The sequence below is a fragment of the Anolis sagrei genome, chromosome 3, assembly GCF_037176765.1.
Source record: "Anolis sagrei isolate rAnoSag1 chromosome 3, rAnoSag1.mat, whole genome shotgun sequence".
NCBI classification, from domain to species: domain Eukaryota; kingdom Metazoa; phylum Chordata; class Lepidosauria; order Squamata; family Dactyloidae; genus Anolis; species Anolis sagrei.
This window is the reverse complement of record NC_090023.1, coordinates 218800030-218816377: the sequence shown is the minus strand read 5'-3', so window position 1 is coordinate 218816377 and position 16348 is coordinate 218800030. Positions and strand designations below refer to the sequence as shown.

General features: G+C 43.7%; 1 protein-coding gene across 1 annotated transcript; it reads right to left on the bottom strand.

Moving 5' to 3' along the window:
* Window positions 1–193: 193 nt before the first annotated feature.
* Window positions 194–15929, bottom strand: ENTPD7 (ectonucleoside triphosphate diphosphohydrolase 7). Its single transcript, XM_060768188.2, has 13 exons — window positions 15772–15929; window positions 15589–15662; window positions 11842–12021; window positions 10629–10834; window positions 9930–10080; window positions 8133–8236; window positions 7752–7808; window positions 6813–6961; window positions 6566–6732; window positions 4863–5187; window positions 4662–4747; window positions 3226–3387; window positions 194–1737 (listed from the first exon to the last, which is right to left on the bottom strand). The coding sequence occupies exons 2-13, from the start codon at window positions 15594–15596 to the stop codon at window positions 1509–1511; spliced, it is 1824 nt and encodes a 607-aa protein (XP_060624171.2). The 5' UTR covers window positions 15597–15662; window positions 15772–15929; the 3' UTR covers window positions 194–1508.
* Between the last annotated feature and the right edge of the window lie 419 nt (window positions 15930–16348).

Sequence of the window (16348 nt, the reverse complement as noted above, 5' to 3'; positions counted from 1 at the left end):
AAGTTGCAATATTTGGTAGAAACTGCCACTTTATTCATCACTGGGGTTAAAGCTGATGGAAATTGCAATCTGCCAGTACCTGAAGAGGAAAATATTCCTCAAATCTAAATACTTTTGAGAATTATTTGAGCCCTAGATTGCATAAACGTCCTGGTCATAAATGTAAAAACTGGAGTGCGACACATGCAGGAGATAGTTGGAGGAGGCTCATTTTAATAGCAGCATAAAGTAGGACCTGAGTGCTTTACTAAGATACCAGGATTCCTATCCCTGGTCAAATATGGAAACCCACTCAGCAGCCTTCGGCAAATTACACTCTCTGAGCCAAGAGGAAGACAATAGTAAATCTCTGAATCAATTTTGCCAAGAAAATTCTATGTTAGGATTTCTGTAAGTCGGAGTCTAAAAGCACATAACAATAAATGCACAAATCAAATTCTGTTTTCCATGGTAGACTTCAATGAAGCTATCTGAGCAAGACACTGCCAATTTTTAGAATAAAAAGAACAGAAAGGAAGCCTCTCTCAAGCTCATTTTTTGAGTCCTCTGCAGTATTGGCAGTTGTAAAGCACACTCTTCCTTTACCATGGTACCACATAGATATGGTCTTACTTCAGCCCACAGACAAGGAATTATGTCCAATGTAAAACAAGCCTTGGGCGTAAGTCATCAAGAAGTTTTGGCTGTCTGGCTCAACAACATTTATTGCTACAGTAACTGGAATTCAAGTATTAAATACCTTATGGAACATAGTCCGTAATAATTCTGGGCTAAATATCACCAGAAAAACAAAGTGAACATGTTAGAACATTCTGCATTGCAAGGTGGTCTTCAATGGAGTAAGAACTGCTGAAAATCCCCTGTCCTGGGGTTACAATAAAAGGCTGTGTGTAGCATTGGCTCTGAGAAAGAGCCACTGTTCTGTGCAAAAGTCATTTTGGAGTCCCATCACCGATGGGGTAAAAGGGAGAGAGAAAATGGCAATTCCTTTTGCTTTGTTTGCTCCTTTCTCCCAGTGAATCCCACAAATATGCATTTGGTCCTTAAAGAAAAATAAAAAGTGAGGGCTATTCCTATAGCAGAACTGAAACACCAAATGAATGCTTCATTTCTTTTTCTGAGAGATGGTATACCCAGCATTTCTCCTTCCCTCCCTGAGTAAATCAAGTGTTCTTTGGTCACTAACTACTATGCTGCATTTTGCCCACTGTGGAGGATGGAAGAGAGTAGCCCTGGTCCTCTCCCTTGCAGCACATGATTATCCCTCATTGCCTGGGACTTCAAACACAGAGGAAACCCAGAAGTTCATCACAGTTGTGAAGCTGCATTTCGCAGGGCACAGGGACAACACTCAGTAGATCCCCTTTACCATACTGAACCTGGGGTCACTCTGGAGTGTTACAGAATTCTGGACTACAAAACATGGGCAGATCACAGCTTTTGGCCTGTTAAAAACACAGTGCCATAGAGTACAGCACTGGAGAGTCCCTGAAGAGGTAGCTCTTTCGTCAGGTGACCAGCTCCTGTGCTGGTAATGGGACCACTTCAGCTAGCCACAGCAGGTCAAGTGAAGTTGTGTGGAGCTGCTCTTGGTGGATGCGCCGCAGACGGAGAAGGTAAAGTCCAATGGCGAGCGTCACTATAAGAATGCAGCCAAAGAAAAGATAGTGGTTGTAGACAAAAGAGAGTCGAAGCCAAGAACTGTGAGCCTGACGAATGCTTTCCTGACGGATATCCCTGGAAAGAGAAAGAAAGATCAGCTGCAGTTGATGAGTTCATCTTGATAAAGTTGATGTTGGGTGAGTGGGCTTATTAACAAAAGACCTTCCTCATAAATGTACAACAGAGTAACTTATTAGCAGCGTGACCCAGCACCAGTAGCTCAAAGTGATAAAAAGGACAAAAACACACAGACCAATGTTATATCGTCCATAGGAGGCTTTTCTTTGTAGTAAAATAATATAGTTGCACTATTTACAATAACTAGGTTTCCATAACACAAATAAACAAATATATAGTAGCTTTACATGCAGCAACCTTCACACACAAGGCCCATAACCTGGGGCTTCTTTCACCAAAACTTCTCATGCACAGAGGTTTACCTCACACTCCTCAAGATGACAAGATGACATTAGCATTGGCCCACTAACTGTAACAGGCTTTGGCCTACTCACTCTCCTCAGGGTGACACTAGCTTTGGCCCACTGACTCTCCTCAGGACGACACTAGCTTTGGCCCACTGACTCTAACTGGCTTTGGCCTACACTCTCCTCAGGATGACACTAGCTTTGGCCCACAGACTAACAAGCTTCGGCCTACTCACTCTTTCAGTGCTTGACTCACACTTTTGTAATAAAAAATACCCAGTTTTTAAAAAAATATTTCTGACAGTTTAAAGGTGCCAAGCAGAGATTCAAGAAACAAACACTGAGTTGGCAATGCCTTTCATGACATGACCATTAAGGAGCAAGAAAGCTTCCTTTGCTTTTCTGACTCTGCTTCTTAAGCTTCTGCTGTTTAAACAGCTGTTGAATAAGAAAAGAGCACAGGGGAAGAAGAGTACAGGCCCTTGATGTGTTTCGATTATACTTCTCATCAGCCTCCTCAAGAATGGCCAATGGTCAGCTAATAAGGGCATTGTAGTCCCATAACTTCTGGACACCCATTCAGTGCATATGGGTTTTACTTTTTAAAACGCCCAAATAAAAGTTTAAGTGCCATTGAGGATGGGTGAGATAGTCCAATAGTAAGCTGCACAAAAGCAGAATGCCTCTTCTGCAGCAAACAGCACAAAAATGGCATGTTGGCATTGGGACTACTAAAATAGTAGCTTTTAAGTGGAGGTAGCATCAAGATATAAATACTGATGTAATCATGTTTCCCAATGTAGGATTTTGGTCTGGGATTGTCATAATTTTTTGGACACTGTCTTCAGTCAAGGAAGAACCTATTCATTAAGGATATTCTGTTTCCCTAGAATATAGAAGCACACCAGATACAGACCCTACTTTTTTTCCTTTCCCATACTTCTCTTTTAATAGAGCTGCCTCAGTTTTTGCTTGATCTCTCTGGTTTAATGGCAGGTTCGGATATTGCAATCTAAAGTACTGACTGAAATTGGCTGGTGTCTTCCAGATTTTTTGACCTCAACTCCTTTCAGTCTCAGTAAGTATAGCCAATAGGTAGGAGCTCCATGCCCACCTTTTAGATAGCAATTTGCATTACCTGAGTGGCAGGAAACGGGTTTTATATAGAATAGCTCCCAATGTCCACTGCACTTCACGGTCATATACCAACTGAGCTGTACGTAGACCAGAATAATCCTTGGGAAAATGGAATCCTTCATGCAAGACCTGGTGCATCCATGCAGATTTGAAGCACTGATACCTGGAAGCAGAGCATAAAAGTTCCATCACACATATGATGAGGACCTGAAACTCATCTGGCTCGGTCAATTCCGTTTGGTCCTCCAATGTGGCTAAAGTCTGTATTCCATACATGTACCTACATCTGTGGATCTTCTCCAGATGCTGTTGGACTCCCAAGTCCCATCAGCCCCAGCTAACATAGATAAAGGCCAGGAATGCTGAGAGATGTAGCCAAGCAGTGTCTAAAGCAGTGAAGAACATGATGTGGCTTCTCCAGTCCTCACTTCAATTTTACTAGTGATCCAAACCCGGCCAATCACACCCACAAAAGCTTGGTTTTGAAAAAAAATGGCTTATCTGAGTCCAAAATAGGCTCCAGAGTCCCTGTATCTAAATTGGTCAACTATACTCCTTAGAACAGTGTTTCTCAACCTGAGGGTTGGGACCTTTTGTGGGGGGGAGGGGTCACGAGGTTTCAGAGGGGACACCAAAACCACCAGAAAACATATATTTTTGATGGTCTTAGGAATCTCTTTGGCAGAGAAGGCTGAAGATTTTCCACTTGTCCTTCTTTTCCATTTTGGAAACAGACAGTAAAACCTCCTGTACTGTGATTGGCCGGCCTCTCAGCCAAGGGGGAGGGCTGTTTCTGAGACTCCAAGTGGGGAGTGGAGAGCAGGTGTGCTCGGTGCATGGCAGCGTGGTGTGCATGTGCGGGCAAGGAAGAGCGTGTGAGATTGGAGGGGAGGCTCGCGCCAGTGAGTCCCTTAACAGCATGGAGGTTCTGTGTAGGAAGTTTGGCCCAATTATATCATTGGTGAGGTTCAAAATGCTCTTTGATTGTAAGTAAACTATAAATCACAACAACTACAACTCCTAAATGTCAAGGTCTGTGGTCCCCAAACTCCACCAGTGTTCACATTTGGGCATATTGAGTATTCATGTCAAGTTTGGTCCAGATCTATTATTGTTTGAGTCCACAGTGTTCTCTGGATGTAGGTAAACTACAACTCCTAAACTTAAGGTCAAAGTTATGTAGTAGCAACGAAAATAATTTTATGGTTGTGGGTCACCACAACATGAGGAACTGTATTAAGGGTTCCCTAGAAGCTTCTGAGGGTAATTGGTAAAGGGGTGTAGGGACCTCTAAACTCTGCAAGAAGGATGCAGTGCCCCTTGAACTTTGGTGGGAGGGTGTCTTGCCCCCTCATCCTGGAAACTGCATATGCTGGCTAAGTGGGCTACAGTTTTCTTTCCCAGGTTCTACCAGAAAAGGAAGGAATGGCTTCTTACTTGACACGGTGCAGGTCTGCATGGGGTGAGTACAGCTTGTCTCGAAACCTCTGTGTCAGTACTGACCAACTAAGACTGCAATAATCCTGGAATGAAATAAAGGAGGTGTGGGTGGGGTGAGAGGGAAGGAAATCAACACAGAAGTCAGACATTCCAAGAAATATAGTTCTGCAAAAGAAGACCACACAGCCCCCTACTCACCTGAGCAGCACGTGTGAATGTGGGGCTATGATATAGTCCTCCCTGGCGCAACACATCATCGGTGCAGTAATAGAATTCAGAGAACCCGTAGAACTCGCTGTTTGAAAAATCAATTGGTGCCTGATAGGTGTTGGTCAAAGAGGTATGGCTGCTGTTGTCTCCAGACAGAAGGGGGTGGAGTTGCTCTGCACATGCTTCCCAGTCTCCTTTGCCCTTAACATGCACACTCTGTCCATTCTGATTCATAACATCCTCCAGTCCCACAGGCAAGCAAGGGTCTGAGACAGGCACCTCGGGATTTACCCCTATCTGTTCACTCCGCAACCTGCAACAAGAGCCCAAAATGTAAGATCTGGAAAAGACAAGAACTCCAAAGATTAAAAAAGATTCTTCTGGGACTAAATGTCCAGAATCCCCCAAACATTTATTGGGGGATGCTGGAATCTGGAATCACAAAATGGAGTATGTCCCAACTTTTGACAATGAATAAACAACACGGCCCCCATGTGGATTGATGCTTCCCCTAAACAGGCAAATATACAGAAAGCCCAATTTCTTCTCCAAATGCCATCTACGTCTACGTAATTTGCTCAGCTCTTCCCAACTGCCTCCTGAAAAACATATACAAGCAGCTCACACACTTTCCTACTGCTGCCAAAAGGAAGTAACTACCCCACTGCTAACAGGAATGTGTTCAGTGGGAAATGTGCAACACTCGCATGTGCAAGTAAATGCAGATGTCTAGCACTAGGGTCATTACGTCAAGACCTGCTTTGCTCTTGAGCATAAATGAGGATATGAAGCTAAAAGAAGAGCACATGAGGGTCCAGCAGGAAATGAAGCAGCAAAAATAGCATGCAAATTGAAAACTTCTGCTGCACCCTGAAAGAGAGTAAGTTATCTATCTATCTTTGGTGAACCTACTAAATGAATGCCAAGTTGGCAGAACAAGGATAAAATACAAGGCTTGCTTGCCAAACTTGTTGGACTCCAGTTCCCATTATCATCAGTCAAAGGAATATAAACAAACAGGTATATACATTTCACAGTTTTGCCTTAAAGTTTTATTCTCTTAGAAGAAAATATAAGAATGGTTTCTTTAAGGCTCAACAGGTTTGCATAATGCCTGGAGATTGTCACATTAATAATATAAGAACTATTTAATGCAGAACTGGGAATAATGTGACCCTCCAGGTGCTCATCTGTCATGTCAAGCAGCATAGGCAATAGTGATCATTATAGGGAGCTGCAAACTAATATCTTCAGAGCCACAGGATTCCCACCTCGGTTTAATTTACTATACTACCAAGCAATAGAGCCTTGCCAAAAAGAGAAAAAAATAATTTTCTTGTAGCTTCCCCAGCCATGTAGAGAAGTTAAGAACCTGTACAATTAGCCAGGAAAACACAAGACATTCACTTACCAATACAGTTTCTGACTTGATGGACATTACATTTCCCAAGTTCATTAATAGCAGTAAGACCAGAATGCAAATGCTCTGTATTCCATCATGGACAGCTATTAATTTGCAGAATCAGTACCCTGCCCCCACTTTCTCTACTCTCACCTTGGGCTTCATTCAGGAAGGGGAATAAGAACAGGTCATATTAGCCTGAGAAGCACCCACAGAGACTTTTTACATCATGATCTAAAGCTGCTTCCAACTATGACTTTTTGCAATTTGGCATCATAGAGCAGGAGACCTGTTGTGGGTGATGGTCCGATTCAGCACTAACTCTTCATAACGCTGCCGGGCAAAGTTGCCCCCAAAGCCCAGGAAGGTGTTGACATAAACCCGATAGCTGTGCATTGTGTGTTGTGCATCACAACCTAGGTTGAAGTCAGCCAGTCGGCTCTTGGCATCTTCCTCCTGGAAAAGAGAGGGAGAGGTTTAAGGAACAATATCCAACTTGGACCACAGTGCTCCTCAACCCTATTTGATGTACTTACCTGCTGTTGGGAAGAGAAGACAGTGGAACTGGGCACCTCATAGGCTATCTGCAGAGAGGCACCACCCATGTCAAGGATCCCCACCGTCCTCTTTCGCACCAAGGTCTCTTCCTGGTCAGCCAGGGTCACAGAAACCAAAGCATCTGCCTCTACGGGGCCCACCATCACCAAAGGAAAAAAAGAGTCATTCAGATTTTCAAAGAGGGAGATGGGCCTGCTATTGGTCCAACCCCCCTCATAAGCGTGACTGGTGTGGATGAGAGACTGGGCCTTCTCAGTGGTGGCCCCTCACCTATGGAACTCCCTCCCCAGTAAAATTAGATCAACCCCCTCCCTCCTAGCCTTCAGGAAAAAAACCCTTAATGTTTTTGTTTGTTTATCGATGATATATACACATATAGCATCAAATTGTTGCCTTTGTAGGGCTGCCCTGAGTCCCTTTCGGGGTTGAGAAGGGTGGGATATAAGTGTGGTAAATAAATAAATAAATAAACAGAATATTTCTTTGATAAGGAAAACTAGCCAAAGAGAAAACTGGCTCTTCTCCATTTAACCCAATACGGAGGCAAATTCTCAGGAAAGAATTTCCTCTGCAGGCCAGATAAGGAATGCCATTGGCACCATTAAGATGGAGCTTCTCCATTCATGATTTCATTGAGGGATCTGGTCTTGCTCTCCAGATCTGTCTGGGGAAGAGGAATGAGGAGTGAAGTGTTCTCAGCCAGGGCCTACAAGCACTAGATGGGACCACAGGAGAGAATAAATGCTTTTAGTTCAATGGTCTGGTCTTGTCGGGACTACTTTCCTAGCTACCTAGCTCTGAGCAAGGGTCCCATGATTTTAATGGGGAACTTCTATTGGCTGGACTAAGTCCATGGGCTGGCAAATGGCCTTTCCTGCACTAGGTCCTGCCCCCACCACACTTTCTGCAAGCCTCACCTTCATCATGGTCAAATCTTCCCAAGACAAAATTGATGCCTATCCAAGCGTAGACACCTAGAGGAAAAGAAAGACAACGGCATCATAAGACACAAACACCTACTAAATTTGATGTTAGATCAGCATCTTGAGGTCAACGGACAAAAGCGCTGCCAGTACCAGGGCACCATCCGCTGCATGTTCAGCCAGGTGCAACAACTATCACTCTCTTCACCCTGACTGCCCTGCAGGTTTCATCCAGGTTTCTAGGAACTAACTTCTAATCCCTCTGATCCTGGCCTGGATGATGAGCTCATATCTCACCACATGACCTAATTCTGTCCTCTATATTTAGCCAACCCCCCAAGAAGAAGAAGCCAAGCTGAATGTTCTGCAACCCACCTTCTTGCTTTCCTGAGATCACTTCCGCATGTGATTCCGAGAAGAGGAAATCAAATTCCAATGGAACATCCCTCACCAGGTCTTCGAGGATGGCTGTCTGTTGCCTGAAGGAATTAATAAGCAAACAAGCATTTCCACCCACTCTACATAGAAATGTGTTTGCCCTCCATCCTCGTCCTTTTGTCAAATACTATCTTGTCTGAAAGATTTGCTGCTGCAGGATTCCATTTATGCTTCTCTTTTGCCTGCTTTTCAGTTAGAAATTTGGAAACAGTCAAAGCTCTCAAACTGATATTTAATTCCATGAGGAGAGAGGCTAGGTGGGAGGAAGAGAGATATTATTACTCAGGAAGAGATTGAAAGTGAAAAGGAAGAGAATTGGGAAGATGATGTCCAACTCTATCACTCTTTTCCACCTACCACTAAGGAGGCTGTTCAGGTCATGAACCGGTGCTTGGCCGCTGTCTCGGACTGGATGAGGGACAACAGACTGAAACTAAATCCAGACAAGACAGAGGTACTCCTGGTCAGTCGTAAGACCGAACAGGGTACGGGGTTACAGCCTGTGCTGGACGGGGTCACACTCCCCCTAAAAGCTCAGGTACGCAGTCTGGGAGTTCTCCTGGATTCATCGCTGAGCCTGGAACCCCAGGTCTCAGCGGTGGTCAGGGGAGCTTTCGCACAATTAAAACTTGTGCGCCAGCTGTGTCCGTACCTTGGGAGGGCTGACTTGGCCACGGTAGTACACGCTTTGGTTACATCCCGCTTAGATTACTGCAACGCTCTCTACGTGGGGTTGCCTTTGAAGACTGCCCGGAAGCTGCAGCAAGTCCAACGCGCGGCAGCCAGATTACTAACGGGGGCTGGGTACAGGGAGCACACCACTCCGCTGTTACGCCAGCTCCACTGGCTGCCAATTAGCTTCCAAGCACAATTCAAAGTGCTGGTGTTGACCTATACAGCCCTAAACGACTTCGGCCCTGTTTACCTCTCCGAACGTATTCTTCCCTACGAACCACCAAGATTACGAAGATCATCTGGAGAGGCCCTGCTCTCGATCCCACCAGCCTCGCAAGTGAGGCTGGTGGGGGCGAGGGACAGGGCCTTCTCGGTGATGGCCCCACGACTCTGGAACTCTCTCCCTCTGGAGGCCAGAACCGCCCCATCCATCCTAACATTTAGGTAACGGGTGAAGACGTGGCTGTGGAGTCAGGCCTTCGAGGAATGAGACAACACCATAGGACTCTGGATGGAAGTGGATATAGATCCATCTTATTAGGACGACTGACCATTGTAGTTTTATATTTAGTGTTTTTAAAGTTGTTTTGTAATTTGTGATATATGATATTTTAATGAATGTATATGTTTTTATGGCTGTAAACCGGGCTGAGTCCCTCGACGAGGTTGAGAAGCTCAGTATACAAAACTGTGAAATAAATAAATAAATAAATAAATAGGTACTTGGGAAGCAACTTAACATTTTAAATGGCTAGTCAGACCGTATGGACAGACAAAGAAGTGCTACATTCCTACAAGAACTAGTGTTTCTAAAATAGTTGAATCATCCTAGCTCTCTCACTCCCCGAGGAGCTGTGATCTTTCCCAGAGTTTAGAAAAGGTTTTTGTTAAGAGTTTTGGCCTACAATTCCTAGATTCCCCTACCCAACATGGACAGTAGGCACTCTGAGTTGTGACAAAAATATATTTTCTTCTAAGCTCTGAATTTCAATCTTGAATCACCTCCAGACCTTCTAAGAGCCCAGCCACTTCCTGTTCCCTGGCCCCAAGTCTACTTACCATTCAGGCAATAACCTCATCCCTGCAGTACACAAGATATACAGTGGAGTCTCCTTGTGCTTAGCCTTGGGCACGTAGGCAGCAGCAAAGCTGAGGAGGGGCTTCATGTAGTCACTAGCTTTCTCTGGAGTTTTGGCCAATGTAGAGATCCCTGTGCAATAAGAGGGAATAACCTGAGCAGGAACAATGGTATCACCTTCATCATCACATTCATGCCACGTAGTCCTGGAATGAGGAACACATGACCTTCCAGATATTGTTGGACTGCAACTCCTAGTATTTATTAATTTTTATCTACTTCATTTGTATACTGCCCTTTTTACCCTGAAGGGGACTCAAGAGAGGTCTCACAGGTAGGCAACCATTCAATGCCATACTATACATACAGTAAAATAAATGTATACATTAAAACAAGAAATTAAAATGCATATAAAAAGTAAACACTAAAAACAATTATTAAAAACCACACAGTCCAAACTCATAATCCAAGGCCATTTGAGTCATTATTGCACTAATCTGTATCCTCACAGTATTCTTCACCATTGTTCGTGCTTGATTAGGGCTGATGGGATTTGACATCTAGGAACATTGGGAGGGCCATGCCTGCCCAACCTAAGGAGAGGTAGGGAACTATGGGAGCTCCTGGCTCCTTGAGGCCCATGGGTTTGTGCCCCATCAACAAAACAAAATGATCCAAACCTGGTTTGATCTTCTTGACAACCGGTTCACTGCTGTGGTCTCGCATTTGCCGGATGTCCAGCAGATCATGGGGATTCCCATTGTGTGGTGGCCAGAAATACACAAAGACTCGGGACCCACTGCTGCCACAGTCAACCACGACTCCATAGCTTAGAGCTGGGTTCTCTGTGTCTGTAGCCTCCAAGGCGCGATACCGTGCTAAATACCTACAAACAGAAAGAAGACTGAGATTTAATCTTGCAAGGCAAGAGGTGGAGACCAAAGCCAAACATAATAACATAACTTTAAAAGAGGAAAGACAGACACATTTTCTTAGGCAAAGAATACTCAGATGTGGTTGTACCAGTTCCTTGTGGTATACGTGCAGGAAACGTGTACTGAAAAATAATAATCAACCTATCTTTTGAAACGAAAAGAATTTCTTTGATGTGGTTCTCAAATGCAAACAACTCTTAATGATCAATTTTCAACTTGTAACAACTACATATTTACTTTGACAATAAACCACAACTGGAGAGCCTCTTAAGCATAATAAATAAAAATCTGACATTATGAAGCAAATCCTGGGGCAATGGAAAATTATCAGTTTTTATCTCTGCTGTTTCTCATGTCACTATGTGAAATGTAAGCAATTATGAACTAGCTTAGGAACTTAGTAATTACAGTAATTTGTCTAGAATTGTAATACTGATAGGGATTCTAGAAACATGGAAACATTATTTTTACCTATTTTTAATTAGTCCCTTGCTGTCTTTGATACTTATCTCACTAATGTAGCTAATAAAGAAAAAAAAACCCTTTATTCAAGTATTATGGACTGAATCTGACCCCTTTCTTCTTTCTCCTCATAGAGTTTGAAGATACTGTGAGGGGTATCCAATCTAATCCATTTTCACCATGCGGGAACACACAATCAAAACATGCCTGACAAGTGGCCATCCAGCCTCTGCTTAAAAACCTCCAGAGAAAAAGACTCCTTCCTAAAAGGGCTGCAGACTTTGCTGGTGGAAGAATGCCAAGTGAAATCAGCCCAGGTGGCCGATTCTCACCAATTATCACGAATTCCCTCCCCTTCAATTGATAGTATTCCACCATCTGTACAATTTGTTCCTAAAGAAGAGATCTCCACTCTGAGCTGTTTGCAGTCTGCGCAACCAGAAGACATTGCTTATCTTCGTACATCTCATGTCATCAGCATTCCCATCTCGTATACCTTTCAAACTGGCTGTCCAGAGAGTCAGGTTTCCAGTGCCACAGATTTGTAATCGTTACAAACAGCAAAAGGCAGGTTCCAATTAATAGTCCTAGCAGGGCCAATCGTTGGCGAAAACAAAGGCTCACTGAAGGTAGTGTAAAGTGCCAAGATGCTGGACACAGGCAGGAAAAACTGATCCTGTAAAGAAAGAGATAGAGAGTGCAAATAGATGATGATGATGATGATGTTTATTTTTAACCCGTTCTATCTCCCCGGAGGGACTCAGAGCAGCATCCAGATATAAAACAGAAAACTGACAAACATTCGATGCCATTTTAACAGTATAATACATGTATACAAATTCAAGTATTTATACAATCCAAGTATGACAAGAACTTCAGTCAGCTCCAACTAGTGTCCAATACAGTGATCATAAGATTGAATAAAGGTAAAGGTTTCCCCTTACATTAGATCTAGTCGTCTCTGATTCTGAGGGGTGGTGCTCATTTCCATTTCTAAGCTGAAGAGCTGGCATTGTCCACAGACACCTCATGTGGCTAGCATGACTGCATGGAGCACTGTTACCTTCCCGCAGAAGCAGTACCTATGTGATCTACTCACATTTGCATGTTTTCAAACAGCGGGAGCTCTCTCTGCTTCCTGTATTCGAACAGCCAACCTGACGGTTAGCAAGTTCAGCAGCTAAACCATCAGAGAGGAGGAGGCTTTGTTCTAAGGACGTTGGAAAGCATGACGCACAGTAAGGATGAAACAAGGAATAGCTGGTTCCATGGGTCTCCAAAAATACTGAATACAGCATTACAATCTTAAGGAAATGTTCTTGTCTCATTAGCTACTTTGCATCGAAACAGGCCAAACTAGGTCAGATTGCAACAGCTTGCCATTAGTCACCAAGGATGTAATGATTTACTCAGAAGCACATCCTACTATGTTCAGTGGGACTTTCTTCCATGTTGGCAAAGCACATCATTGCAGGCATAACCAATTATGTAACTCCACCACAGAACATTTCCTTGTCTTGTAGTGAGCAGTTGGGAAAGGGAGCTGAATATCATTTTAATGCATTTCATGTGTGACTAATGAAGAGAAGACTGGCATTATCAGAAAGCACTTAACAGCCACGTTGCAGACTCAAGGGGAAACAAGCTGGCTGCCCTTTTGCCGTGTTTGCTTAGCATTGCACTTGATCTTTGAACTTTCCAGCACAGGCTGCTATTCAAGGCAAAGTTGATGGCATAAACGTAAAGGCAGTTTCTTTCAGCCTCTCAATTGTCATGTCCTATACCCATCAAGTGGTAGCACCAAAATTTAGGGAAGATAACCCTTTTTTGTTGTTAACGTGCTCAGAATCCCTCAGCCAGAATGGGAATAGGTAGCTTTTTAAACCTCTGAACAGAACAGATAAAAAATAAGATGGGGATTCCAAGCTTTTCTACACAGACCAAAAAATGTCACATTCTCCTCATAGGCGCTCTGATCCTGACACGCAATATCCGGCATGATTAATTTGCAATGCATTTCATTGGGCTTTAGACTATTTTAACGAATCTTGCCTTAATTGAAATGGCTTAAAGCCCAAGGGCCCTTTCACACAGCCCTATATCCCAGAATATCAAGGCAGGAAATCCCACAATATCTGCTTTGAACTGGGTTATCTGAGTTCACACTACCGTATATTCCAATTCAAAGCACATAATGTGGGATTTTCTACATTGATATCCTGGGATATAGGGCTGTGTGGAAGGGCCTTCAGATAACCCAGTTCAAAGCAGATATTGTGGGATTTCTAGACTTCCAGACTTTTAGGCGTGTGGCTGTCTTTCCAGCAGTGAGTGATTAGTAGCAGATTCCAGAAAGTGGCTCTTTTCCTGGTTGAACTGTAGCGGGTTTTGTTTTGGGGGTTTTTTGTTTTTTGAAGAAGGTTCGTATATGCAGATACTTGCACATCAGGTCTGGCACATGTCCGCTTAACAGAAAACATACTGGTATATTTGGAAGCATGGCAGGAAAGAAACAAAATAAAAAAGTAGTTGAAAGTAGCAAAAAAGATTGTGGACCCTTCCACACAGCCATATAACTCAGAATATCAAGGCAGATAATCCACAACATCTGCTTTGAACTGGGTTATCTGAGCCCACAACTGCCATATATACCAGTACAACACAAATAATGTGAGATTTTATATAGCTGTGTAGAAGGGGCCTGAAAAGAATGTCCTGCTAATATTGAGTGAGTAATGTATAGCAGTGAGGGCGCTCTCACCCAAAAGGCCTTACTGAGGCCCCCTCCACACAGCTGTATAAAATTCACATTTAACTGGATTGTGTGGCAGTGTGGACTCAGATAATCCAGTTTAAAGCAGAGATTGTGGATTATCTGCCTTGATATTCTGGGTTAAATGACGATGAAGATGATGATAATAATAGAACAGCCAGAATAGTGATCTTACTTGTTGTGTACTAATCTTGTTGTGTTTCAAATAATAATAATAATAATACTTCTTTATGTCCCGCACCTGTCTCCCCAATGGGACCCAGGGCTGTTTCCAACAAAAGAATGGCAAACATCCAATGCCGTAATAAACCAACAAAAAAGCAATCCAACCAAATCCCAGAAATAAATCCACATATAACAATAACAATAATAAACTGTATTTATACCCCACCACCATCTTTCCAAAGGGAGTCAGGGCAGCTTACAATGGCACTTCAGGGTGCAGCACATAACATAAAATGACACATAAGTATACAACTATAAGACATAAAATTCTAGAAACAACCACTATCAACACACATAAAATAAAATAGCTCAAATTTGAAACACAGAACACCTGTAGATAAAAACTAGCTGCCAGCAATTCACAAACTAAAGTTCCAGAGTGTCAGCCTCATATAGGCCCATTGCAGCCTACTCAGGGTCAAAGGCCTGTTCAAAAATCCATGTTTTTCATAATTTTATAACACAATATGATAACACGCAATCAAAAATTACATAATAGCATAACCAAATAACACAACCGATCAATTACTTCACATCTAGCATTAAAACACAACACAAATCTAGCCAAATGTAATAGCCATCCCCTGCCACACTTTGCTGTGGCCCAATCTAAATAAATGTGTTGTGTGGGTGTATATGTGTTTATGTGTATATATGTGTGTTTGCATATATATGTGGTTTTGTGTATGTGTTGTAATGATTTTTGCTTTTTAAGACTCTTCCGCAGTGTTTTTAAGTGTTTTTAGGAGTGATGGTCACTCGTTGGCCTGATAGGTGTATTGTCCTCAAATTTGGTGTCAATTTGTCCAGTGGTTTTTTGAGTTATGTTAATCCCACAAAAGAACATTACATTTTTATTTATATAGATAGATTATGGCTGCGTGGAAGGGCCCTGAATTCACTGCAGGACTCAGACAGAGCAGGAAAATGCAGTGCCAGACAAAACCATTTCTTCTCCACGTAGACAACCCCCTAGTGAGGACTCTGAAGGAGAATCCCAACCTACACTGGTGAATAAACACAGTTTGGTACCACTTTAACTGCCATGACTCAATGCTATGGAATCATGGGACTTGTAGTTTCACCAGGTCTTTAGCCTTCTTTGCCAAAGAGGACTGATGCCTCAAAAAACTACATATCCCAGGACTCCACCGTCCTCAGCCGTGGCAGTTGAAGTGGTGTCAAACTGCGTTAATTTGGCAGTGTAGACGCACCGCCTGCTCTCTCTCTCTCTCTCTCTCTCACCTGGCCATGTGCTCCCCACTTCACTCCGGTCACCTCACCCTGCGGTCTCTGTGATGAAGTCGCATCTCCGGGCCCTGAAACAAAGGAAGAGAAAGAGAAGAGAGTTCAGGATTAAGGTAAGGCCAGTTGCCTCCCTTTACCTAGAAACTGGCCCAAATAAGTCAACATCGCTGAATCGTATACCCTGACTGGCCGGGTTAGGCTGAACTCTGGCCCACGCGCGGCTTTTCCCCCTTTCTCCGTGGGAATCTCGCCTCTTCTCTCGCCGGCCGGGAAAAGGTGCTTCTCGCCACGTCCCCAAGGCGACCGGACTCCTCTGGCGCCGCGGCCAATGAGAGAGCTCGAATAAGGCTGACGTAGCGGAACCAAACCGGTCGCTTTCGGGAATTGGACAGCTTCGGCCCCGCCTCCTTCCCCGGACAGCCAATCAGGGAGCAGCGCTTATCTTTCCAGGAGAGGGAAACTGATACTTCCCTCCACGAAACGTCATTCAAGTATTTTTTTTCCTATCTAATACGTCACGAGGCTTGAGCCAATCAGGTGAAACATCCTGAACGAGGGTCTGCCCCTTCCCAACCAATCCTGGATGCATCTACACCACGCATGGGCAAGCTTGGGCCCACCAAGTGTTTTGGACTCCAACTCCCACCATTCCTAACAGTCTCAGGCCCCTTCCTTTTCCCCCTCAGCCGCTTAAGCGGCTGAGGGGGAAAAGGAAAGGGCCTGAGACTGTTAGGAATGGTGGGAATTGAAGTCCAAA

What these genes read in the sequence shown, in the direction of transcription:
- ENTPD7 (XM_060768188.2), bottom strand. An exon ending in TCTTCTCTTCCCAACAGCAG is followed by an intron (nt 6,733 to 6,812) that starts GTAAGTACATCA and finishes TCTCTTTTCCAG; the next exon opens with GAGGAAGATGCCAAGAGCCG. An exon ending in CGGACCATCACCCACAACAG is followed by an intron (nt 5,188 to 6,565) that starts GTCTCCTGCTCT and finishes CTCTTGTTGCAG; the next exon opens with GTTGCGGAGTGAACAGATAG.